Source organism: Neofelis nebulosa, chromosome 4 (assembly GCF_028018385.1).
Source record: "Neofelis nebulosa isolate mNeoNeb1 chromosome 4, mNeoNeb1.pri, whole genome shotgun sequence".
Classification (NCBI taxonomy): Eukaryota; Metazoa; Chordata; class Mammalia; order Carnivora; family Felidae; genus Neofelis; species Neofelis nebulosa.
The window spans coordinates 24,508,305-24,535,922 of NC_080785.1; the positions used below are offsets into that span (position 1 = coordinate 24,508,305).

Consider the following 27,618-nt stretch of genomic DNA (forward strand, 5'->3'; position numbering starts at 1 on the left):
TAGGAACTCACTTGGAGGTTTATTGGTGGAAGTACAAAGCACTGTGTTATAAGCACCCTCATACCTCTCCCACGGTCTTTTGGCCCACAGTGGGAAAACAGCATTGATAGGAGATTGTGGCAAGTGCACTGAATGAAGCTAGGGAAGATCGCCCCGTTCTGGATAGGTGTCAGGGTCCAAAAAAGTTCTCTCCTAGGGAACTGGCGACCGGAGCCTGCAGGAAGTGCTCATCTGGATTCCCTTGTTCCCAGAGGCTGTGGCTCAAGGCAGCTCTCATGGGTATTTTCAAATTGACTGGAGATGCCACCCGCAAGGGGGTCTTAGAGCTGTCCAAATTGTCTATTTTGATGGCGACATTGGTGTTACTGTTGGAGCCCAGGAATTTTGGAGTCATTGAAAGCAATAAAAGAAAGAGAAAGCATTGTTAAAAGTTTAATTTAAAAAAAACCTGTTTCTAAATTGTATATTTTCCAGTACAAGTGCCTTGAGTGTAGATGCGGATGTGGGAATGATGGCCAGGGAAGACACGTATAAATGGTATGATGTATCAAGAGAGACTTGGGGACGCCCGGATGGCTCAGTTGGTTAAGCGTCCGACTTCAGCTCAGGTCATGATCTCACGGGTTCATGGGTTTGAACCCGTGAGATCTGTGTGCAGACAGTGCGGAGCCTGCTTGGGATTCTCTCTCTCTCCCTCTCTCTGCCCCTCCCCCATTCACATGCACACGCTCTCTCACTCTCTCTCTCTCTCTCAAAATAAATAAGTAAACATAAAGAGAGAGAGAGAGCGACTTGAACAAAGAAAACCAAGCAGGAGGGAGGCTCCGGCTAAGGTCTGCTCTGCTGGAGTGGAACAGATACCCCTCCAAATCTTAAGCACCACCTTTATGTGGTGAGAACCTAATTTGTTAACTAAGACTCAAAGGCAAGATCTGAGCCCCGTGGGATCTGCCTGATGCCCACTATAACCTGACAGTTACCAGCATAAGGAAAAGAAAACCTCACGACAGTTCTCCAAAAACAGGAACAGCTTTGAAAAAAGTTACAGCCACTGAATGTGCCTAGAAAAACACAGGGTGTGGCTAACATTTTTAAAAATTTTGATTCTAAGTGAAATACATGGTTATTTTATTTTATTTAAAAAATTTTATTTTATTTTTCAACGTTTATTTTTTTTTTGGGGGGGGAGGAGCAGAGAGAGAGGGAGACAGAGGATCCAAAGTGGGCTCTGTGCTGACAGCAGAGAGCCCGGTGCGTGGCCTGAACTCATGACCTGAGCCCAAGTCAGACTCTTAACCAACTGAGCCACCCAGGAACCCCCGGTTTGTTTTTTGTTTGTTGTTTCATTTAAAATAACCATATTGGGGGGCGCCTGGGTGGCGCAGTCGGTTAAGCATCCGACTTCAGCCAGGTCACGATCTCGCGGTCCGTGAGTTCGAGCCCCGCGTCAGGCTCTGGGCTGATGGCTCAGAGCCTGGAGCCTGTTTCCGATTCTGTGTCTCCCTCTCTCTCTGCCCCTCCCCCGTTCATGCTATGTCTCTCTCTGTCCCAAAAATAAATAAAAAACGTTGAAAAAAAAAATTAAAAAAAAAAAATAAAATAAAATAACCATATTGGGGGCGCCTGGGTGGCGCAGTCGGTTAAGCGTCCGACTTCAGCCAGGTCACAATCTCGCAGTCCGTGAGTTCGAGCCCCGCGTCAGGCTCCGGGCTGATGGCTCGGAGCCTGGAGCCTGTTTCCGATTCTGTGTCTCCCTCTCTCTCTGCCCCTCCCCCGTTCATGCTCTGTCTCTCTCTGTCCCAAAAATAAATAAAAAACGTTGAAAAAAAAATTTAAAATAACCATATTGGGGCACCTGGGTGGCTGAGTCAGTTGAGCATCTGACTCTTGATTTTGGCTCAGGTCGTGATCCCAGGGTCGTGGAATTGAGTCCCGCACCAGGCTCCTCACTGAGTGTGGAGCCTTCTTGAGAGTCTCTCTCTCTCTCTCTCTCTCTCTCTTTCTCTCCCTCTGCCTCATTTCCCTGCTCTCTCTCTCTAAAAATTAAAAAAAAAAAATGAAAACAAGGGAAACCACAAAAAAGCACCAAATGGAAAATAAAAATCACTCACACTGTAACTATTCAAAGATAAGATGCGATGATTTTTTTTTTTTTAAGTGAAAATAAGTTTAGAGTTATGTAGCCAGAGCCTGGCAAAATGGCCAAATAGTCTAAAAAATCTTTGCCATAAAACACCTAGAGATGCTAGATAAAATATAATCACATAATTTAAAGTGTATTGTTAAGCCCACAAAAAGCAAAGAAAAGTCCCAGGGGTCAAAAATTAAAGACTGGCAAAGTGTGGGCTGAAGCTGGGGGTGCCCGAGGGACTTGCCAGTCTTGGTGGCCCCGGACTTAGGTTTTACCCACTTCAGTTTAGGCCAACATGAGTCCCAAAGGTAAAGACCTATTTGAGAAAGCTCAGGATAAAAAAAATTCCAGCTACAGACTGCTCCAAGACTCAGACGGTTATCTTGCGTATCTGTCCATATCTGTGTACAAGGACGCACAGAGCAGCAACAGAGCATCTGATGTATCTGAAAACAGGGGAGCTCCTATTCCCCCCACAGGTTCTCAGTGGAAAGTGCCCGGGACAGTTCGAGGAGGAGGAAACTGGAAGTAAGTGCGAGGGCCCTGGCTGCAGTAAAGTCAGAAGAGGCTGGAGCCCTACATGCCTTATGGTCTCTTGAAGCCATTGGAACACTCTCTCTTGCAAGACACAGCCTCACACTAAGGAAAAGCCACTGGAAATGGGATCCAAATTGAGTAGGACGGGAAGAATAAAAGCAAAGAAAAGAGAAAGATCAGCTAAAGACAGGAGAGAGGATCACAGCCCTAGACGTACAAGGCCATAAACACTACCCAAAAGCCACACAAGAGGGAGCTCTAGAGACCAAACCAGAAAGCAACCTTGACTGACCGTCATTCCCAAAGGTTCAGGAAAATCATTTTCACATTAAAAATAACTGTCGGAAAAGGATAGTAATCAAACGCCACACAAAATTATATGAGAAAAACAAAGTATATGAAGCATACTAAATGCTTACAATGAAAGCACACTAAAAAGATATGCCTGCAAAACAAATGAAAAGTACAACCTAGCCTTCCAAAACGAGGGGTGCCTGGGTGGCTCAGTCGGTTGAGCGTCCGACTTCGGCTCAGGTCACGATCTCGCGGTCCGTGAGTTCGAGCCCCACGTGGGGCTATGAGCTGATGGCTCAGAGCCTGGAGCCTGCTTCCGATTCTGTGTCTCCCTCTCTCTCTGACCCTCCCCCGTTCCTGCTCTGTCTCTCTCTGTCTCAAAAATAAATAAACTTAAAAAAAATCTTTTTTTCAAAATGAGTTAAAAGAAATTAAGAAAGTGATAGACTATATGAGGGTGCCACCCAAGTCAGAACTTAAAAGATTTGTAAATGGGGTGATGAAACTGAGGTAAGAATCAAACATTTTTAAAGAAACAATTATTTCCAAAATGAAGCCTAAGCCAGAAAGAATACGAGAGCAAACAAAGCAGACAGTGCCTTAAGAGGAAGAAAAGAATAGAAGGAGAGCTTAAAGAAAGAAAAAGAGAAAATGACAGCTCTATTAGATAGGCAAAGATGAGCCAATATTCAAATAACAAGAGTATCCAAAAGAGAAAATTTTGCATTATAATTCAATACAACTATCTTGAAAGTAAAACAAAACAAAACAAAACCCAAGAACCACAAGACTGGAAAGCACATATAAAGGCACGCAATGACCTGGGAGAGCAGCCCAGCATGACCACCAAGGGGACCCTGCCCCAGAGGGAGGCTAAAACAGCACTGAGAGAGAGAAGGGGTGTGGAGAGTCCCTTGTCTAAAGCTGCTGCCTTTTCCCCCTGAAGCTGAAAGAGAGGGGCTTCCTAGGATCATCCAGAGATTTTGAACTGGGGCCCCCTGGAGGCAGGGGTCCTCGGAGACCCCGTAGGTAGGGACACAAGTCCTGAGCAGGAAATCTGAAGGGCGGGAAAGATGGAAGAATAGGTCTCTTGGGTGGAAGAGTGAAGAGGAGTCATTCTTGTGTCCAGGGGCTCATCAAAGTCTGAGAGGACATTTCCTGAGGGCCAGACGTGGACTATACCTGAGACAGAGAGAGCCAGCCTGGAGCCATTGTAAGCCAAGAGAACGCCCTTACAGCCAGAGCCTGAGGGGGGTGGTGGCTGGAGGAAAGGAAAGTGTCAGAGTTGCAGTTAGGGGTGAGGGGGGTGTCAGGTGTGGGACTTTAAAGAACCCAAGGAAGCTTCTAAGAGAAAAAATTAGCTTTAAAGTTAGGAAACAGGGGGTGCCTGGGTGGCTCAGTCAGCTGGGCATACAGTTTCTGCTCAGGTCATGATCTCACAGTTCATGAGTTCGAGCCCCGTGTTGGCTCTGTGCTGACAGCTCAGAGCCTGGAGCCTGCTTCGGATTCGGTCTCTGTCTCTCTCTGCACCTCCCCCGCTCTCTTTCTCTCTCTCTCAAAATATAAATAAACATTAAAAAAAATTTTTTTTAAGTTAGGAAACAGAAGGAGAAGAGGAGTGAAAACCCAGTGCCCACCGTGAAGGGCCATCTTAACATGAGGCCAGACTGAGGGAAGGTGTGAACAGTTCAGAGTTTTGGTAATTATCAGCCACATTTTAATTTCAGAATTGATGCTTCTTTGGCAATTTAAAGGGACCAGAGGACCTTTTATATTCTAAGAGGGAGCCCATATGCTTAGGGGGCCTGTCAGAGAATCAGCTTTTATCTAAGGGCAAGAAGAAAACTCCCACTGAAAAAATTATAAAGGGAAGACAAAAATAAATTTACATTAAAAAAACTTTCTTAGTGTTTATTTTTGAGAGAGAGAGAGAGACAGAGACAGAGCACAAGCGGGAGAAAGGCAGAGAGAGAGGGAGACATAGAATCCAAAGCAGGCTCCAGGCTCCGAGCTGTCAGCACAGAGCCCGACGCGGGGCTTGAACCCACGAACCGTGAGATCATGACCCGAGCCAAAGTCAAATGCTTAACCGGCTGAGCTACCCAGGTGCCCCCAAAATAAATTTACATTTTGATGGTATCCTGCAAGTTGTACTTGTTCAATGTATTGATTGTGTGATCTTGCTTTTGTTTTCCATCACTTGTTGCACAAAGAGTCTCATATAATTAGTGAATTAGTAAATGGCTTTGGAGTCATGTCTGCTTTGGGTTACTGTCTATTCTGTCCATTTTACAGAACAGATAAGTGAGGTGAAGAGAACTCAGAACTGTCTTACCCGGGGGACCCTGGTGAACCGGGTTTGGAGATAGTCGATACGGAGCTCCATGAGCCTGCCTGATCAGCTCACCCTCCTCTGATAACTTACTCATCCCTCGTTCCTTTTATTGAGCACCGTCTATGAAAGCACTGCAGTTTGCCTAGGGAATATTCAGACCCAACAGCCACAGACCCTGTTTTTGACAGGCTTATAATAAAACTGAGGGGAGAAATCATATGCATAATGGCCTAGAATAAAAAGAAGGAACTGAGGTAGTTTGGCCGAGGGTGCCACCGTCCCCACCCACGGCTCAGTGCTGCGGGAAGGGATGCCGGAGCTGCCTGCACGGGGGACCCACCTGTCCGCTGTGAGCTGGGGCCTCCCTGTGATATTCGAGAAACTGTCACTGGTCTGCTCGGCTGTCAACAGCATGAAGCTTTCGCTGGGCTGGGCGGATGGAAGGAGGCTGCTTTCAGGCTGGGTGGAGAAAGTTACAGTCAGATGACCAGGTCTGCCTGGAGTTCTCGGCCTCCTGGGGCCAGAACCTTGAAGGGACTCAGCCTTGAGTCTTCCAGGCTCGACCCGGAAACCTGTTCCTCAAGCATCAAGCCCCAGAATCATCAGAGCCCAACTGGGCCCTGGCAGGATAACGTCCTCTCTCTGCTGGGCTGCCAATGGCTACTGTGCCTGAACATTAAGAATGAGAGCAGCAGGGCTGGGAAGCTGACTTTGGAAGGCAGTGATAGTAATACGGAAAGGCCTTCAACTGAGACAAGAGGAAGAAAGGGTTTAGGTTCTGAAATCTGAAGGTGTTAGGCAATCCAGCCTACCGACCTCTTTCTTTCTGTGCTTCTACCCTAAGCAGGTCCTGGAAAAGCCTTCTCTGTGTCAAAAGGGGTGGGGGGTGGGGAGCCTCAAATAAACTGAGAGGAAAAAGCGAATCCTTGGGGGAAAGGTTTACAGACACTTGTGATTCACGGGTTAAACTTCTTGATATATAAAAAGCTTTACTTTACAAACCAGTTTAGAAAAAAACACAAAATGCCAATAGAGAAATAGCCAAAGAGCACAAAAAGACTGTATAATGATGTTCAAACTCATTGAAAATCAGAGGGCTGTTACTTTTTCACCTATCATACTAGAAAATTTATTAAAATTTATTCTTCTCTATTGTGATAAGGACACAGTGACATAGACACTCATATTACTGGAGAGAGTATACTTTGGCATGAGCTTTCTGGAAATAATCTGGCAATATGTATCAAGAGCCTTAAAAATGCTCATACCCTTTGAATTGTGCTTCTAATAATCTATTCTGAGAAAACAAGCAGAAATGGGGTCAATTCACACAAATGCTTGTTCTAGCATCATTTACCATAATGAAAAGTTAGAAACAACTCTAAATGTCTGATAACAGGAGAATGGCAAAGTAAATTTTAATTCATTCACACAACTACTGGAATGGCGTGAAATTATCAAAATGATGTGTACGAAGAGCTTTAAAAAGAAACGGGAAAATGCTTCTGATATAATCTCAACTGAAAAAAAGCAACATTCAGACATTTATTATGTATTGAATATCCTCAAATATATAAGTTAAAAATTAATTTAAGATGGAAGACTGTCCGGACCCCAAGCTGTATGACAAAACCGTAATCACCAGGACAGTACGGAACTGGCACAAAAACAGACACTCAGATCAATGGAACAGAATAGAGAACCCAGAAATGGACCACGAATGTAGGGCCAACTAATCTTTGACAAAGCAGGAAAGAATATCCAATGGAATAAAGATAGTCTTTCAGCAAGTGGTGCTGGGAAAACTGGACAGCGACGTGCAGAAAAATGAACCTGGACCACTTTCTCACACCATACACAAAAATAAACTCAAAATGGATGAAAGACCTAAGCGTAAGACAGGAAGCCATCAAAATCCTGGAGGAGAAAGCAGGCAAAAACCTCTTTGATCTCAGCCACAGCAACTTCTTACTCAACACGTCTCCAGAGGCAAGGGAAACAAAAGCGAAAATGAACGATTGGGACCTCATCAAAATAAAAAGCTTCTTCACAGCGAAGGAAACAATCAGCAAAACTAAAAGGCAACGGACAGAATGGGAGAAGATATTTGCAAACAACACATCAGTGAAGGGTTGGTATCCAAAATCTATAAAGAACTTATCAAACTCAACACCCAAAAAACAAATAATCCAGTGAAGAAATGGGCAAAAGACATGAATAGACACTTCTCCAAAGAAGACATCTGGATGGCCAACCGGCACATGAAAAAATGCTCAACATCACTCATCATCAGGAAAATACAAATCAAAACCACAATGAGATACCACCTCACACCTGTCAGAATGGCTAACATTAACAAGTCAGGCAACGACAGATGTTGGCAAGGATGTGGAGAAAGAGGATCTCTTTTGCACTGTTGGTGGGAATGCAAGCTGGTGCAGCCACTCTGGAAAACAGTATGGAGGTTCCTCAAAAAATTAAAAATAGAACCACCCTATGACCCAGCAATTGCACTCCTAGGTATTTATCCAAGGGATACAGGTGTGCTGTTTCGAAGGGGCACATGCACCCCCATGTTTATAGCAGCACTATCAACAGTAGCCAAAGTACGGAAACAGCCCAAATGTCCACTGATGGATGAATGGATAAAGAAGAGGTGGTATATATATACAATGGAGTATTACTCGGCAATCAAAAAGAATGAAATCTTGCCATTTGCAACTACGTGAATGGAACTAGAGGGTATTATGCTAAGCGAAGCTAGTCAGTCAGAGAAAGACAAAAATCATATGACCTCACTCATATGAGGACTTTAAGATACAAAACAGATGAACATAAGGGAAGGGAAGCAAAAATAATATAAAAACAGGGAGGGGGACAAAACATAAGAGACTCTTAAATATGGAGAACAAACAGAGGGTTACTGGAGGGGATGTGGGAGGGGGGATGGGCTAAATGGATAAATTATTGTTGTACTATATCCTAACTAACTTGGATGTAAATTTTTTAAAAAAGTGATCTAGGGGAAAAAAAGATGGAAAACTGTTAAGAAACAAAACAAATAAAAATCAGGGGGTGGTGGTAGGAATAGGCAAACCAGGAAACAGACTCTTAACTATAGAGAACAAACAGAGGGTTGATGGAGGGAGGTGGGCAGGGGGAGGGTTAAATGGGTGATGGGCATTAAGGAGGGCACTTGTGATGAGCACTGGGTATTGTAGGTAAGTGATGAATCACTAAATTCTACTCCTGAAACTAATACTACACTGTATGTTAACTAACTGGAATTTAAATAAAAAATTAGAGAAAGAATAAATATATAAACAAGTAAACATTAAAAAAAAAAAAAGAAGAAGAAGAACCTGGCAAATTCAATCTAGCCTCTAACGTTAAAGAATAAATGTTTTCAAAGTTTCAATATATTCAACAATGTGAAAGCATATGCAAAATTCTTCAGTTGATATTAAGAAGACAGCATAACTCTAATGCCAAAACCTAATAAAGATCAAACAAAAAAAGGAAAAAAAAATACAAAAAATGGAAGACTGGAAGGAAGTATGCCAGAATGTTCCAAGTGATTGCTTGGGGTTGGAGAGAAGTAGGGGTGATTTTTCTGTGATTTTGTAATTTTCTTCAGTGAGCATTATTCCTTTTTTAAAACTTAAAAACAAAAAACCCAACAGAAAACAATTTTTAAGTGAGATAACCACTTTATAGCTCTTTTTTTCAGAAAAAGAAATTCATTTGCTTTTTATGTTTGTAGACCCCAGTTTGATGTGTGTGTATCCTTGGCCCTTGAAAACGAAGTCTGCCCCTGCAACACCAGACTTTAATGCCCACCAATCCTCTAAGGAGCCGGGCTTCCCATCCCCCGTCTCGCTGCAGGTCTTGGTGGGAGGCCCCACTTACTGTTATTTCGGTGGAGCTGTTGGACATTTTGGGCACCAGGCAGTGCGTGAATTGGATTCTTGGGTCTTTGGTGGTGATGGACAGACCTTTCTGCAGAATTTTCACCAAGCGGATCCAGAATTGAAATACGGCCTCTGGGTGGTGTTCGTGGAGCCTTAGGTAGTAGATTTTTTCAGTCACTGTCCTAACCCTCAGGATGCGTTGGAGCCGGTCACAGATTTGTAGTTCCACAAACTTCAGGGGGAGAATCCTGGACACAATCGGGAAATCCCCACAGCAGAGGGGCCCATGCATTCGATCAATCATGCGTGCCTACCTAGAGCCTGGCCCCATCTCACTAGGCTCCCGCCTCTGCTTGGGGGATGCCCACGGGAGAAAGCTCATGGTCTGGGAGTGGGAATGATTACTAAAACTAACTCTTCTCTGACTTTCAGGGCCTTCATCACTAAAGAACCTGCCCACATCAATAACAATGGCTGATAGATGATGTCTAACCTCTCATTCAATCCTCACACCCTTTGATGAAAGAAAGGTATTTTTCATTCCATTGTACAGATGGTGAAACTGAGGCTCAGAACAGCTAACTGATGTGCCCAAGTTTAGACCACGTTAAGTAGGAACTGGAACTCAGGTGTTCTGACCCTATTTCCATCCAGATCTCCTCCCTGTATCCTAGTTAACCTTGCTGAGACAGTAAGAAGGGTGGATGTGTCCTGTACATCCAGTATTTTTTTTTTCAATTGTAACACTCCATAATCCCATCTGACTTTCATACCCCTCGCCTTTTTGTGGGGGAAACCCCCTAAGTCTATAGTGACAATATAAAAGTAAATAAAAGGAAGCCAAGATCCTCAACGACCAGGCTGAGACAGAGACCAGGGCTCTATCACTGCACCAAGCACAGTGTCTGGTATATCCAGATACGAAAGACATGTTTTTTAATGAATGAATTCTACATAGTTTATACACTATACATCGTGTATACACATAGCTTATATACTGTCCTTTCTTTTTATCTAAAATCCAGCTGCAAAACAGTACGGTCATCCCACCCCCTCTGCAGCCTTTCTTTACCTGCTGAGGGTGACCACTGGAGCACAATCAGGTGAGCTCCAGGTGGAAAACTGACCCTGGGGCCAGGTGACGTTGGCCATCAGGAGGATGTTGGGGAGTGGCAAGGAGGGCACTGAGGAGGTCACCCCGAGGATCACAGTGGTAGAACCTTCATAGACATCCATCCAGCTCCCGGGCTTAGTGACCTGGAAATCAGCCCAGGTACATGGGTCAGGGAGAAAGAGGAAGGCAAGGGTGGGAGAATACAGGTGCTGGAAAACAGCACTTTAACTTGGGGACATGCTCAGAGCAAGTGTGCGGCACACTGGCCTGGGCAATGACCAGCATCCATCCTTTTTGTGGGTCTCTCCAAATAGACCAGCTCATTGGCGACAGGAAACTGTGTTGCCCTCCTTTGCATCCTTTGCATTATCCAACGTTAAAGGGATGCATTAGTAAGAAAAAGCTGAGAGGCATTGACATTTTATTCCCCCATCCTCGGGTAGAAGCAGCCAGCACAGGTTTCCAATGATCTGGAAGGGAGATTGTGTAAAGAAGGTTCCAGAAGGGGAGGAGAGTGAGGAAAGAGCTAGTGAATGGGGCAGACCCAGGCAGCCCAGCTTGAGGGATGACTGGGGGAGCTTCCCGCAAGATGAGGGAGGGCCCGGCTTGTTGCTAGATCTCGTGAGAACCTGTTCTCTTGCAGCATCAGAGGCAGCCCAGGGAGACTGGATGGTTTGCACTGGGCACAGTATTTCAGCTAAGACACGCCCGCCTCACTGTCCAGGGCAGGCAGAGAAGCCTCCAAGGAACCACAAGGACCAAGGTAAGGTAAGGAACATTTGAGGAGTGACCGACCAGAGAGCCTTCTCCCAATGTTCTAGACTTTGTAGGACCATCGACACCATTTCACAGCCATGGTGGAGCTGGGGACAAGGGGAAAGCCCCAGGAATAACTGAAATTTCAGTTCCCATATGCCTGACTAGATGGTGCTCCTAAGAAAAGTCCATTTTCGTTTTGAAGGAAAAAACAAAAACAAACATTGCTTGGAGCCCACATTGCGGAATGACATCCACGTGTACTACGAAACACAGGGGCGGCACACATTGAGAGTAAGTGCTAAGTAAAGGTTTGTGAGTGATGTTTCTTACAGGTGATGGCAGAGAGGTGATACTGAGGAGGGGGGGAGAAAGGGAGCCACCTAATTGTGTGGGGTGATTCCTTTCAGGTCAACTTTTCACTCTGCCACGGGGCAGCTCCAGCAGGCAGGCTTTGCCCTCCCCGGAACAGTCCGAGTTTCCTGCTGCATGAATCACTAAGTGTCCACCCAGAGAATCTACACAGTTTTCATAGCAGGTCAAAGAGAACAGAGTAGGAGAATAAACCTCCTGCCCAAACCTCACACCCAAATAGAAATGACTGGAATTCGCTATCCCGAGTCTGGATCTGCCACGTCCCTGCTCTTCCTCCGCCGAGACTGTGTTAGGAAGGAGCACGCCCGCGGGCTGCCAGCTGATTGCCCCACTCTGCAGCCCCCTGGGAGCAGTGCAGGAACCGGGGAGCACCCGGAGCGGTGAACCGGCTCTTTGACATCTGGGGGGCTCCGTCAGGGAGTAGCTTGCTGCTCTGTGAACGCGTCTTCTAATTAAGCTCAGATTGTCTCCACTCTCTCCTGTGAGTCCTCACTGCTTTGTGGCCCCATCACATGGATTCCTGAGCACAGACCCTCCCTATGGGTTCTAGCCTCCCACTTTCACCCAGGTAACTGAAGTCCCTTGGCCTGCAGTGTCCTCCCTCTGCTCCTCCACTTACCAGAGTCTTAAGGATACCTCCAAGAAGGGCTTCACCTCCTCCTCTGGGGAGCCTTCTTCAACTGCCAAACTCCAAAAAGTGCTCTGAACTCCCCGGATACTAGCACCCTTCTCTCTGCTCATGCTTTAGGGATGAGCTGGTCCAAACCACCTGCCAGAGCTTTCTGAGCAGTGACCATGTTATAACATGCCCTTTAAATTGACAAATTCATGAGCTCCTTGGCCAGGGATATCATCTGATCTCTCTTTGCATCTCCTGCCCTGCACACAGCACACAGACCATGAGAAGCTGGTCATGCGGCACCTGCAAAGGAGCACAGGTATGCAGATCCCAGCTAGACCTCTAGAGGGAGGTAGGTGGGCAGGCCCTCAGTAAGATGTCACACACACTTTTTTTTTTTTTTAAGGTAAACTCTATCCCCAACATGAGGCTTGAACTCATGACCCCAAGACAAAGGGTCATATGCTCTACCCACTGAGCCAGTCAGGTGCCCCAAGATGTCATATGACTATCCCATACTCCCAGTGGCCTCATGCTTCCCAGACCAAAAATGCTAACTTCCAATGGCCATAGCACCGCCTTTTAGGGGATGTAGAATCTGGGCAAGGCCGATTCTAGGGGCTTGGCTCTCAAACAAGGCTATTTCTTTTTTTTTTTTTTTTTTAATTTTTTTTCAACGTTTTTTATTTATTTTTGGGACAGAGAGAGACAGAGCATGAACGGGGGAGGGGCAGAGAGAGAGGGAGACACAGAATCGGAAACAGGCTCCAGGCTCCGAGCCATCAGCCCAGAGCCTGACGCGGGGCTCGAACTCACGGACCGCGAGATCGTGACCTGGCTGAAGTCGGACGCTTAACCGACTGCGCCACCCAGGCGCCCCAAACAAGGCTATTTCTAAACCATCCCATGGAGAGGAGGTTGGATTTCAGAGCAGGGATTCTAAAAACAACCTTCATTCCCTCTAACCAACCATTCCTTCCCTAGTGGCCCATGGACCCTGCCTGGAGGGTGAGCCCTGAGGTCCCCTTTTGCAGTTTGTAGTTCTATTTCCTGAAAGCATATGACCTTCAAGGAGCCCCATCATGCTGTAGGCACAAACTGAGCTGAGCTTGGGATCCAGACCACACCCTCTGGTTGTCCCTAGCCATAGCAGCCTCCTTCTCCTCCCCAGGGCTTTCGGAGGCCTTTTTGGACCAGCACTTTTGGACCAACCCTTAGGAACAAGTTCTGGAAAGCGAAAGAAAGTGGGTTCTGAGCTGCACACAGGTACCTGGATAAAGTTGCTTTCAAATACCACCGAGTCAGAGAACAAGTTGAATTCTGGAGAATGAATCAGTTGACAAAGAAGGCCATCTTCCACCCCCAGATCCACTCCAGGGCCTGGTTCCCTGACCTCAGGTGGGAGGCCCCTAATTTTACTCATTGGTTCTTGGGAAGAATGGGCTGGAGAACATCTCTGGGGCTCCACTCAGACCCAGCCCAATTCCAAGGTGTTGGTGTGACCACTGCTCCCCCCAACCTCCACTGCTCCCCCTCCCCTCCTGACTTACAAGCTGTCCACCAGGCCAGGGAGGGCCTGTCGGCTCACAATGGCAGGCATGACATCAAGGAATGTGATGGGTAACAACAGGAAAGGAAAAAAAGAAGAGGCAAGGGAGGATTGGGGATAAGCAGAGCTTTTTTCTCCCCTTTCCTACGCACTACAAATTAGCAGTAATAGTAGTCTATTCCATTTTTCACTCAGTTTCTCTGCATACATGAGGAAAATGCACTACGGTTATGGCAAGACAGTGGTGAGCTGGCCGGAACAGCAAGGCAGTTTCTCCAGAAACCCACAGCCTTCAATCCTCTCCCCAGATGGCGAAGCCCCTCACAAAAACTTTATCTGTGTGAATTCCCTGAAGTCAGGCTCTCACCGGGCCAGAGGAGCTCGGGGTGAAGACGAGTAATTCACGCCAATCTTCCCTACCTCGTTTCATGGGAGAAAATGAGAACTTTTTGGAAACACCGGGCTGTTAACAAGGCAAAGAGGCTTATTTCTTTGGGAACAGTGGGCAGATGAGGAAGTGCAGCACAGTGGCGTGCTGGAGCCAGCACAAAAGAGACCCGTGAAAACGATTCGATTTTCAGGCATTTTACGAGCCATTGTTAAACATAGCCAATAGTAAAAATTTAACTACGGAAACTTACACTTCAACAAATTATACAAAAGCAAAGGTAATGACCCAAACTCACCACTTCTTAATTGTTTTACTATATTTTACTACTCTCTATACCCTTGAGGTTATTTACATGGATTGTATCTACAGGGTAGAAACACTGTGTGATGCTGCACTACCTCGTCCTATCTTCTCGGGGTGTGTTGGTCACTTCATGTTGGTCACTATCTTGAAACCAGCCATGTTGGGAGTTATTTACACCGTGGAAATCAATTAAGCCTCGATTTATTGTTTTGTTGGCTGTCTAAAGGGATAAAGGGGTGCCTGGAATCCTCAGTGGGCTAAGCGTCTGACTTTGGCTCAGGTCATGATCTCACGGCTCGCGAGTTCAAGCCCCGCGTCGGGCTCTACGCTGACAGCTCAGAGCCTGGAGCCTGCTTCGGATCCTGTGTCTCCCTCTCTCTCTGCCCCTCCCCTGCTCACATTCTGTCTTCTGTCTCTCTCTCTCTCTCAAAAATACACATTAAAAAAAAAATAAAGGGATAGAAAAAATGTTGATGTAAATTGCGTGTGGCTGTTGCTGTCATATTGTAGGCACACAAAAAATCTGAGGAGTCTCAGTAGCTTTCAGTATTTGAAAGCTATTATCTGATTTAGCAAAGAAGTTGCTGAAGTCACTGATGAACGTGTAAAGTTCCAACATACAACTAGGTTAATTCACTTTCATCTTACTCGTTAATAGAAGTGGAAAAATCAGCCAACATTCAGGTCGGAACTGTACTTGTCAGTTGCGTTGGTTGGCTAGGAATACAAGAGTTTGACAAAAATCAGTGAAAGATTTCTGTGAGAATCAATTGGCTATATGAAACGTACAAGAGCACTGTGTATTTTATTGTTAGTTGTAAATTGGGTGCTATACGCACTTTACGTCAGTAAAACTGTAGAGAAAACATACATACTTATATGTATGCATATATGTACATATAGATATATACATACATACATATTATATAATTATAATGATATGATTATAATATATAATATGAATAATTATAATGTATATTAAATTGTAGTTATAATGCATATAACACTGTACATATCGTATATGTATATATATGTAATAATAACATGTGTATGCATGTATGCTTATTATTTTACATATTATATATATCCCCAATCAGACCTGGTGTGAAACATTTACTAGTGTACCATTTAGTGGTACCAACTCCTCCCCTCCCCTCGCAATCTCCTATCTTTGGTACCAGGAGAAGAAACTTCCACTTAAAGACTTCTTCAGGATGCATGAAGTTGAGGAGGAGTGAGTTATTAGTTATCCTCTCAGACTAGGACTGGATAGCTATCAGGCATTCTCACTTTGGTGTTTGTACAGGAGCGAGCCAAGGAGGTAAGTCGGTTCTCTCATGTCTTTTAAACCCTCAAGACACACGGGCACAATCCTCCTGTGACTAGAGTTAAATTTCCTGGTGCTTCTCTTAACATAGGGTGGGAGGCCTGCTTCTCATTGGTATTTTTCCAAACCTGTTACATCAGAGGCGGAAGTTTGTATCGTAGTGGCTTATTTCTTCTTAAGACTTGCTCATCGTGGGGTGCCTGGGTGGCTCAGTCGGTTGAGTGTCTGACTTCGGCTCAGGTCATGACCTCACAGCTCGTGAGTTCGAGCCCCGCGTCGGGCTCTGTGCTGACAGCTCAGAGCCTGGAGCCTGCTTCGGATTCTGTGTCTCCCTCTCTCTCTGCTCCTCCCCTGCTCACACGCTGTCTCTCTCTCTCCAAAATAAATAAAGATAAAAAAAAAAAAAAAAGACTTGCTCATTGGAAGCGAAAACTAACTCTTACAATTTTTTATTGATGTAAAGATTATAACAGTAGAAATTCAAATATTCAAACAACCTTCAAGGTCATTATTTTGGCTTTTTTTGCATTATTTTACTCTCTGTTCTTGACATTTTTTCTCCTTTCCTTATAAAAGGTAAATGTCCATCAATAGAGCACCAGTTAAATTATGATACTTCTATATTAATGTTTTGCAGCCATTAAGATAAGGCAACTTTACATATACTGATATGGAATGATTACTGAGACCTATACAGTTAGAAAAAGATGAAAAACAGTATATATAAAATGCTATCACTTGGGTAAAAGGATTTAAAAAAAGGATATGCTTGAACATGCCCAGATCATTTCTGGGAGGATAAAAATGTAGGGCATTGGTAATGGTGGTGAAAAAAGGACTTATTTTTCACACTTTATTTTTTGTACCGTTTGAACTATTTACCATAAGCAAGTGTTTCCTTATTAAGTAAATTTTAAAAAGTGGTAAAGAAATTTCTTGTACATGGCTCTACAAATATTTGCTGAGAAGCAACTATGTACATAGTATGCTACATACGGGAAGAATCATTATTAGCTCTAAAAGTAGTCTGACCAGAGTTGTGGACATGTGGTCAGGTCTGTATTGAACATAACTGTTTACTTCCTGAGATAAAGACATATATTTGAATAAATACAGGCTGGAAGACTTCAAATATATAAAAACCTATAAACCTACATCTACACAAAGAGTAAGCAACCACTAGAAATTCGAAATACATGAGTCAACATTTTAATATATATACACATATAATTTTTGAAGTTCTTTAAGCAAAAATTGAATATTTAAAAATGGTAACAATGCAGGGGCATCTGGGTGCCCCTGCACCCAGCATCCAACTCTTGATTTTGACTCAGGTCATGATCTCACAATCATGAGCTGGAGACCCATGTCCGGCTCCATGCTGAGTGTGGGGCCTGCTTAGGATTCCCTCTCTCTCTCTCTGCCCACGCCCCACTCTCTCACTTGCTCTTTCAAAATAAGTAAACATTTAAAAATGTTTAAGTGATAACAATGTAGTATGAAACATTAGGTTTAGAACATACATAGAACTAAAATATAAGACAAAAAGGAACAGAGGATGAGAGGGGGAAATAAAGGTGTAGTATTGCAGGGCTTTGGTATTATACCTGAAGTGATAAAATACTATTTGAATTTTTATTTTCTTACATTTATCTATTTTTGAGAGACAGAGTGAGGCAAAGCGTGAGCGGGGGAGGGGCAGAGAGTTAAGGAGACACAGAATCAGAATCAGGCTCTGGGCTCTGAGCAAGAGGTCAGCACAGAGCCTGATGCGGGGCTCGAACCCACAAACTGTGAGATCGTGACCTGAGCCGGAGTTGGACACTTAACTGCCTGAGCCACCCAGATGCCCCGATAAAATACTATTTGAAGTCAGACTATAATAAGTTAAAGATGTTTGTTGTAAATCCTAGAATAGAGGAACCATTAAAAAAAATTAAACAGAGATCTATAGCTAATAAATCAATAGTGAAAATAAAATAGAACACTAAATAATTCACAATCCAAAAAAAAGTAAGGAAAAATGGAACAAAGAACAGATGGGAAATAGAAAATAACAAGATAGAAGATTTAAACCCAACCTTATGGATAATTACACTAAATTTAAATGGCCTAAACATTCCAATTGAAAATCAGATATTACCAGTCTGTATAAAAAGGAGGGCACAACTAAATGCTATCTGCAAGAAATCCACACTATATAAAGACACATAAGTTATAAGGATAGAGTAAGATAAAACTTTGCAGCCACTAATCGTATGTTAGCTAAGGTGGCTAGATTAATATCATATAAGGAAGACTTCATGACAAGGAATAATACACCTTGATAAAGAGGGACATTTAAAGAAGATAAGGGGGTCAATTTAGTAAGACATAACAATCCTAAAAGTATATGTATCCAATAGCAGAGTTTAAAAAAACATGAAACTAAAACAAATAGGAAATCAATAAGGATACAGAAGACTTAAATAACCATCAACCAACTTAAAAAAATTGTTTTAATGTTTATTTTTGAGAGACAGAGAGACAGAGAGAGACAGAGAGCATGAGTGGGGGAGGGGCAGAGAGAAAGGGACACAGAATCCAAAGCAGGCTCCAGGCTCTGAGCTGTCAGCACAGAGACTGATGCAGGGCTCAGACCCACAAACTGTGAGACCTGAGCCAAAGTCGGACACTTAACCAACTGAGCCACCCAGGCGCCCCACTAGCAACGAACTTTATGTAATTTTGTAAAAAAATTGTTTTGTATTTTTTAATACTTTTGATAAAAAATATTTTGTACACTTTCTGTAAAACACAGCTCACTCAATAGCAGAATCGACATTCTTTTCAAGTGCACATTGAACATTCACCAAGATACATCATATATTGAGCCATAAAATAAGTCTAAATAAAATAAGTCAAAATAAATTTTGACTAATTAAAATTATAAAGGTATGTTCTGTTAACATAATCAATGAAATTGGAATCAATGAAATCAATGAAAGAAAAAAATATTTGGAAAATGTCAAGGTATTTGGAAATTAAACAACCTACTTCTAAAGCTAAATTAAAAAAAATATTTTAATGTTTATTTATTTTTGAAGGAGAGACAAAGCATGAGTAGGGGAGAGGCAGGGAGAGAGGGAGACACAGAATTCCAAATGGGCTCCAGGCTATGAGCTGTCAGCACAGAGGCCAACGCGGGGCTCAAACTCACGAACTGTGAGATCATGACCTGAGCCGAAGTCAGACGCTTAACCAACTGAGCCACCCAGGTCCCCCCCCCCCTTTTTTTTTTTAATTTTTAAAGTTACATTTTTTAAAAAGAGCAGTTGGGGTGCCTGGGTGGCTCAGTCGGTTAAGCGTCCGACTTCGGCTCAGGTCATAATCTCAGAGTTTGTGGGTTTGAGTCCCACATTGGACTCTGTGCTGACTGCTCAGAGCCTGGAACCTGCTTCGGATTCTGTGTCTCCCTCTCTCTCTGCCCCATCCTCCACTCACACTATGTCTAAAATACAAACAAACATTAAAAAATAATTTAAAAAATAAAAGAGCAGTTAAATTTCTAAAAATTGAAAAACGTATAGTTCGTGAGATCTAGAAAAAAAAAGAAAATATGTAAATTGCCAATCTGAAAAAAGGAGGGAACATCACTATAGATCTTGTGCACTTTAAAAGTATAATATGGAAATAGTTTTAACAACTTAATGCCAGTAAATTTGGCAACTTAAATGTTCTATACTAATGTCATCACACAGATATTACTAAAACTTAGGGAAAAAATGACTTAAAAAGAGATTTAGGAAAAATCAAATAAATATACATTCATAAAAGAAACTGAATTTGTAATTATCTTGCCACAAATAAAACTCTAAGCTCCTATGTCTTCACTGGACAAGTCTATCAAACTTTTAAGGAAGAAAGAATATTAATCTTATATAAACTCAGGAAATGGAGTAGGAAACAGTTCCCAACTCATTTTATGAACCCAGCATTACCAAAATCAGATAAAGACAATGCAAGAAAAGAAAGTAACAGACCACAAACCAGCATTACTCATGAAGAGAGATACAAAATTCTTTATCAACAACAGAAGGAAAGATATACTATGTTCATGGACTGGAAGATTCAATATTAAGATGTCAATTTATCCCAAATTGATCTATAGGCTGGGGGCACCTAGGTGGCTCAGTTGAGCATCCAGCTCTTGATTTCCAGCTCAAGTCATGATCTCACAGTTTATGGGATTGAGCCCAGTATCAAGCTCCATGCTGATAGCACAGAGCCTGCTTGGGATTCTCTCTCTCCCTCTCCGCCCCTCTCTCAAAATAAATAAAAACTTAAAAAAAAAAAAGAAAGAAAGAAAAGATCTGTAGGCTCAATAAAATCCCAATTAAAATTCCAGAAGGCTGTTACAATAGAAACTGTAAAAGATTGTAGGCATTTAAAAATTAAAATTGTGAACAAATAACACATTCATGAGGTACAAACATCATAAACTTTCAAATGGGAGAGTGAAGAGCTCCTTCCCACCCTCATCATTGGCTTAGTTCCCATCACACTTGCCCCCAAATGAAGCCACTGTTGTTATTTTTTCTATTCTTTTAGAGTTATACCAGTATAATACATTTAACTTTTTCTATCCCTTCTTACATAAATATGAGTACACTATTCTAATAAGTCTTATGAACATATTTTCCAATTTAGAATTCCTCAGATTAAATAAAACTACCTACTTTTATCAATTATTTGTTTCTCCATTTCATAATGTTAAGCAACAGGGAGAAAAAGAGTCCAAATTGCATTCATACTATTACAATATAGAAATGTCCAATGTGTATGAACAAGGTCTAGAAGGAAACACAATAATAAAAAGTTAATGTTTAAGTGATGAATTATGAGTTATTAAGTTGATATAGGTTTGCCATACAAAGCAAGTCAAGTCTGAGGCATTACTGACAGTCTATGGGCAAAGCAGCATGTAAACACTGCAAGTTACAGTCATTTCATAATTTTGATTTGTAACAATAGGTTTTCTTAGAGAAAAAAAAAATCTCACATGTGCCCACACAAGAATTACCTTGGGGGTGAAAAAGCACATTGTTGACATATTTTGCTACACTGCATTTTGGAGAGTTCTTAAAAAAAAAAAAAAAATCATGTTGTAGAAAAAAGAGCTGCATACTAGGAAATTACCACCCATTAATTCAATGCTATTGTCTAACTTACTTAGCTTCCATTTCCTCTGCAGTCAAATGAAAAGATCTATGCTGTCCAATGTAGTGGCCACTAGCCATGTGTGACGACTGAGCACCTGAAATGTGGCTAATCCAAATGAAATATGTTCTAAGTGTAAAATACCAATATAAATACACACTTAGTACCAAAATAAAATGCAAAATATGTATCTCATAGATCACTTTTTAAGTTGATTACATGTTGAAATAATGTTAATATATTGGGTTAAATGTGTTTACAATATCTTTTCCTGGGGCGCCTGGATGGCTCAATTGGTTGAGCGTCCAACTCTTGATTTCAGCTCAGATCGGATCCTGTGGGATCGAGCCCCGTGTTGGGCTCTGCGCTGAGCATGGAGCCTGATTAAGATTCTCTCTAAAATAAAAAAATATTGTAACAAATTATGTATGTATATATATATATATATATATATATATATATATATATATATATATATCTTTTCCTGTTTCTTTTTAATGTAACCACTAAACAAACTTTAATTACCTATGTGGCTTGCATTGCATTTTTATTGGACAATATTAGACTAGATCGTATCTTCCACCTCTTAATATTCTGATATCTATCATAAGCTGTAGAGGCACAGCCCTTCACATCCAGAAAGCATTCCACAGCATGGATTTAGTGTTTCCTTCTTCCTTAGACTCCACTAGATGGCACTAGTGCTAAGACTTCAACCTAATAACTGGGATTTAAAATCTGTGCTTACCAGTTTTCTAAACATGCTCTGTGTGCTTAAGCTCATCTCCATGTCCTTTGCTCATGGTTCCCTCTCGTGGGAAACTCTGAACTTGGGTACCTATTCATTTTTAAAAATTCAGATCCTCTAAGAAGCTTTCCCTTAATAACTGCCTCCTGCCAGTAAATAACTTTATGTACTCAAATCCTGTACGCGTATTTCTATCACAGAATCTTGAGAGGTTATGGGTTTGTTTACATGTTCCCCCCCGCCCCGGCGGTCTTATGCATGTTATCTGAAGTAGGTAGTAATGAAATCTTAGTCAATGCATGGTACCCAGTAGGTGCCAAAGGCAATGTATCAGTCAGGATGGGCCAAGTTATGCTGCAGTAGCTTAACACAACAGAGGTTTCTTTCTCATTTATACTACATGTTCACCAGAGATGAACCAGAGATAAAGGGCTCTGCTCCATGACTTCCTCACTCCAGGACCTACATTAATGGAACAGCTGCATTTGGAGCATTGATAGTCACTGTAGTGGAGGGAAAAAGAAGGTTAAAGGTTTTGGAGGTTTTTGAACCAGTGCTTAAGTGTTCCAGTTTAGAATTAACACACATCACTTCTACTCACAACTCATTGGCAAGAACTAATTCATGGCCCTGTCCAACCACAAAGGTGTTAGGGAGTACACTTTTTTTTTTTAATATTTTTTTTAATGTTTATTTATTTTTGAGACAGAGAGAGACAGAGCATGAACAGGGGAGGGTCAGAGAGAGAGGGAGACACAGAATCTGAAACAGGCTTCAGGCTCTGAGCCGTCAGCACAGAGCCCGACGCGGGGCTCGAACTCACGGACCGTGAGATCATGACCTGAGCTGAAGTCGGATGCTTAACCGACAAGCCACCCAGGCGCCCCAGGGAGTACACTTCTATCATGTGCTTGAAAGGCAAGGGCAGAAATACTTGGAGAACATTAATGAGTACCACTACTGAACCTTCTAGTGAATAATCATTCGGCTCACTATCCCTCCTGCAGGTGGAATCCATTCACCATACCTCCCCGAAGGAGACAATCCAATAATTCCCTTCAGCCACAACATCAAGGCCAAACTGAAGAATCTCCAAGTGATGCACAATGGTTTCTATACCAGTTTTGGATGTGGCTTGAGATGGAGATCTATAAACTAAAAAGACGAGCCATGTGCTTCCACACATCTAATAAATATTGGTGGAGGGGCGCCTGGGTGGCTCAGTCGGTTGAGCATCCGACTTCGGCTCAGGTCATGATCTCACAGTTTGTGGGTTCGAGCCCTGCATCAGGCTCTGTGCTGACAGCTTGCTCAGAGCCTGCAGCCTGCTTCAGATTCTGTGTCTCCTTCTCTCTCTCTGCCCCTCCCCCGCTCATGCTCTGTCTCTCTCTCTCTCAAAAATAAATGTCAAAAAAAATTTAGTAAATATTGGTGGAATGGGGATAAGATGAATGCACTGAGGGGAAAGGGGGAGAATGGGAAACACAGCAGCCTCATGATTATGACATGCCACTGAGCAGATGCAGTGAAGTCTCCTTACCCCGAGGAAGGGAATATTCCTTGATTAGGCCCCAATTCTGCTTCCTAGGAGTACTGCCTTGGGCAAATGTACTCTCTTTTAAGCTACTGAGAATTTAGGGTTGTTGCTGCCGCATAACCTAATCTAATGTGTCCTTGACTGATAAGGAGACAGGAATGTGTGTGTTGCGGGGGGGGGGGGGGGGGGGGGGGGGGGCAGTGGGGGGGGGAATGTTGCATGTTAAAAAAAGGAAAAGCCTTAGTATGTGTGACATTAACTTACTTGGAGGGCAGCAAAGAGATCTTATTGAAAGAAAGAGGACAACTCATGTTATACAGAAGAAGAGTATCTGGTAAAACTGTTGTCTACAGTAACTTAGAAGACACACATTATTTAATCTATCTAGTAAGAGAAAGTCAGAGAACAGAATTTTAGCAGCCTGAATTGGATACTGTTGGTCACCATCAACAAAGTACAGAATTAGCTCAGACAAGACCTGAACTGGCCAGTTTGCAAGCAGCACAAGGGACGTAGAGAGACTACAGAAATCAACCGGCTTGCAGGGTTCACAGAAGCAACCGTTTCTCATCCCTAACGGGTTAACAGATAAAGCTGAGAAATGTTTGGAATGACAGACGCCATTTTGAACTCATGTTTTTCAGGTAGAATAACCGATTGGCCATCTTACCCATCTAATTGCCTTGACCAGGTTTACCTATACCTGTCCCAGTTTTAGCTCTGGTAAGTACTACACCCCAGAAAACCCCTCTGCCAAGCAAGTGGGGACAGCAGGTGACCCTACTCGTAGGAAAGACTGTAACAGCGGTATGACCATCATATCTGTTGTTAAAACCTAAAACCTCCAAGTAGATCCAACTGTCTTAGAGCAAAGACCTCAAAGGTTGTGGCACCCTGTAAACCACTGCAGTTAAACTGCTTGGGAAAGAGACTTAAAATGCAACTCTCCCACTTAAAATTTGAAACATACCAAATGAGTCGGAGAGATGTGAGAATAAGAAAATATATCAAATTTAAGAAATATGTCTAGGAAAACTACTGGCACATGAAAGTGCCTGAAATCAGAGATAAAAAACCAACTATAGTTTTGATTGTACTATGCTGCTGAAACACAAGTTCACATAACCCCAGCCATCCACAAAGGATCAGGGAGCCCAATCGTACTATGTGCCCAGAAGGTGGGAAGCTGGAAATACTTGGTAAATAGCACCAGTGACCACCACCGTGCAAAAAATAGAAGTGATGTCCAGGGGCACCCAGGTGGCTCAGTCGGTTGAGTGTCCGGCTTCGGCTCAGGTCACGATCTCACAGTTCGTGAGTTCGAGCCCCACCGTGGGCTCTGTGCTGACAGCTCAGAGCCCGGAGCCTGCTTCAGATTCTGTCTCTCTCTCTCTCTCTCTCTCTGCCCCATCCCCACTCATGCTCTGTCTCTCTCTGTCTTAAAAAGAAGTAAAACATTTAAAAAATAATTTGAAAAATAATAATAAAAAAAGAAGTGATGCCCAAACCACTAGCTTCTAGCGTGTGGCACTTAGGCTTCAGAACAACCCAGGAGGCAAAATTAGTTCAGCAGAGAAGACCATATTCCAGTCTTACCCTTGGGCAAAAGTAAATCAAACTCACCTTACATAAAATAACACAAACCAAGAGACTGTGAATGGATCTATATTACGAGGGACAGAGGAGTGAATGCACCTGAACGTGGAGGAGTGGTGGATACAAGTAGAAAAAAAATAGCCCTCCATTTCTGTGTAAAAGCCACGCTGCAGAGATCTGGGAGTGAACCGAAACAACTGTTGTGAGATGTGGGCATTTTACCAAATGACTTGGAGAACAGAGTTGAGCCCTCCTTACTTCAGCAGTGCAGAAGGAAAAAACCAAGGCCTACTGGACTGACAGTCTCCTTCTCCCAGAGACAGAAGGCGAGGGTGCTAGAATAATCATTTTTCTTTAGAAATGGAGAGTCAAGAGAATACTGGAATATTCTTGGCCCAGGATCAGAAGACTTGTTGATATGAGGCAGACACAACTGCCCTGGCCTCCAAATCCAGGTGTATTTACCTTATGTTTTAAACAAAGTGTTTTAAGTACTTTTCTGCTTCTAAGTTTTTAAGATGTCAAACCCCAGATCTAGGAATTAAGACCCTTCCCTACCACTAATTTCAAGGGCAGAGGTCAACATGACACAAAGTAGAAATATATACTCAACTTTTATTTCTTTAGAAATCCATTTAAGCCACATGGTGGCCATAATGCCATGTCCTGAGCAGGCTTTGTCATCCCAGTGTCCCCTTCAGACTGATCTTCACAAGTTCGCTGTATGTTGGAGAAAGGGCATTTAACATGTGAAACAATGAGAATTGGACACTATTTCATCATTCCCCCTCCCATACACCAACCCATACATCACTCCCACACAGACAAGCTCTCACCGAAGAGAGGCTGAACATCAAACTGACTGACTATAAGACGCGCAAGTCCGAAGGAACTCTTGGCAGATGTTGAGGAAGCAGGGACGAAAACGACACCATCTCCCAACGGCTGAACATGAAGCACAAGCCCGTAGCTAAGAGATGTCAGAGAACTGTTGTCAAGGACACCAGAGGGTACAGCAGACCCCGGGAAGAGTGACATCATTCCATCAGTCATAGGCAACCCGTTCACATGGGACAGGCTCTTTTTCCAGGACAGGAGCATCCAGACGGAGAGGCCCTTCAAGGGCCTGGTAACAGTTCTGATAATACTGATGTTCGGAGCCTGCCTGCGCAGTTCCTGCCCGGACCCTGCCTGGTGTTCCAAGGTTATAGCCGGTGGAGTGAGGTCTTATCACACCCCTCTGGATGGATGGTCTGGAAGGCTCTAGGGGGCTCTGTGCTGGCTGGTTGACTTCTGGTGGTCCAGGAGCTCCCAGGTAACGGGCTCTCCAGTAAGCCTCCCAGGGACTCCATCAGTCTAACGAAAATGGAGAGCAGGGTCAACACCACACCTAAGAGATAGAGGTTCAACAGAGGCTTCATGGCTGAAAGGACCCCACACTCCTCTGTAGAGCAGTAAAGCTTTCTTCCACTTCTGGAAGGCCTCTGGATGCTGAGGAAAGAGAGGTGCGGTTAACCTATAGCCTTCTGGGATATGCATGCATCTGGCCCTGACTTCTGTCTTCCTAGGGAGCTAAGACAGGGAGATAGAGACCAGCGCATGTTCTTCCGCAACAGAATCTCCCAGCATATTCACACTATAAACTCCATGGCCCCAGAGCTAGACTTAATTCTTGGGCTAACTCAAAAGCACTCCTCAAAACTTTTACATCTTCTAGGGCACCTGGGTGGCTCAGGGGTAAGCTTCCCCCCCACCCTTGATTTAGGCTCAGGTCATGATCCCACGGTTTGTGGGTTCCAGCCCAGCATCGGACTCCGACAGCACAGACCCTGCTTGGGATTCTCTCCTTGTCTCTCTGCCCCTCCCCCACATGTATGGGTGCCCTCTCTCTTTAAAGTTTAAATAAACTTAAAAAAAAAAAACCAAACAACTTTCACTTCTTCTAAAGCAAAACCTTTTTACTCCTCCCGCCTGGTGCAATGCACAATCCCTGTGCCACAGCTCAGGGCACAGAGGGACCAAAAATCTTCCAGAACCGAGTCTGTTTCTGAGGGAGGAGTTGTAAGAACATGCCCTTGAGAAAGCAACCTGTCTAGAGGTCTCCCTCACATCTCAGTCAGGTTCCTGTTAATCATAAATTTTTTGATAAGTAAAAATAATTCTAAGACAGTCGAATCTATCTAGTTCACTTAACAACTACGCCCTGAATAGTATAGTGTGTTAGGCGCTCTGCAAGGTACTACGGCCACACGGGGTCCGGCAGACACGAACCCTGTCCTCATCGGGCGGACAATCTAAGCAAGAAGACAGGCAGTTACCACCCACCCACCGCGCCAAGTGCTGTGACAAGAAGGGTTCTTCGGGAGGGCAGGACTGGGACACCTAATCCAGCAGTAGCGAGCATGGGGAGGGCGTCATGTAACACAGGGTCATCCCTGAAAACACAGCTGGAGCGGCTGACTCCCGGACCCGAGTGGAGGCGGAGCAAGGAGCACCCGCTCCAGGCAGCGCGGCCCCAGGCCAGGAACCCGAGGCGGCCCGAGGGGCACGCAGCCCGGGGAATAGGGGCGGGAAGGCGGGGAAGCCCACAGGGTCGCTCACCTCCAGGAGGAAGGGCCAGGAGCCGTCCACTCGCGGTAACGGCGGGTCGTGCAGGAGTCGAGAAAGTCAGCCCCGGGACAGAGCTGAATCGCAACCAAGAAGATTCTCGGAGCACAAAAGCGCAGCCCTCCGCAGGCAACGCCGGGAGGCCGCCCACACCGCCCACTTATAGCCACGTCCCAGCCCCGGAGCCCGCGCATGCGCACTGGGGCCGCACGCACTCGCCCGGACGCACGTCCGCGGCCCCGCCCCCAAGCGGGGCGGTCCGAGGTCGGGGTCTCGGAGCAGGGCTCTC

At 43.9% G+C, this 27,618-nt stretch overlaps 2 protein-coding genes across 5 annotated transcripts; both read right to left on the bottom strand.

Annotated features, from left to right (window-relative positions):
- On the bottom strand, positions 1-27,435 carry GARIN1A (golgi associated RAB2 interactor 1A). 4 transcript variants are annotated; one of them, XM_058724375.1, is made up of 6 exons: positions 13,343-13,433; positions 12,073-12,375; positions 10,281-10,465; positions 9,207-9,456; positions 5,638-5,756; positions 1-365 (listed from the first exon to the last, which is right to left on the bottom strand). In XM_058724375.1, the coding sequence occupies exons 3-6, from the start codon at positions 10,442-10,444 to the stop codon at positions 170-172; spliced, it is 729 nt and encodes a 242-aa protein (XP_058580358.1). In that variant the 5' UTR covers positions 10,445-10,465; positions 12,073-12,375; positions 13,343-13,433; the 3' UTR covers positions 1-169. The 4 variants fall into 4 exon arrangements, with proteins under 4 accessions (XP_058580358.1, XP_058580359.1, XP_058580356.1 ...); XM_058724376.1 differs by lacking the exons at positions 12,073-12,375; positions 13,343-13,433 and adding an exon at positions 27,324-27,435; XM_058724373.1 differs by lacking the exons at positions 12,073-12,375; positions 13,343-13,433 and adding an exon at positions 25,590-26,126.
- Positions 25,953-27,603, bottom strand: HILPDA (hypoxia inducible lipid droplet associated). Its single transcript, XM_058724377.1, is given in 3 exon segments — positions 25,953-25,984; positions 25,987-26,213; positions 27,324-27,603. Coding segments are annotated over 3 exon segments (459 nt in total). The 5' UTR covers positions 27,524-27,603.
- Between the last annotated feature and the right edge of the window lie 15 nt (positions 27,604-27,618).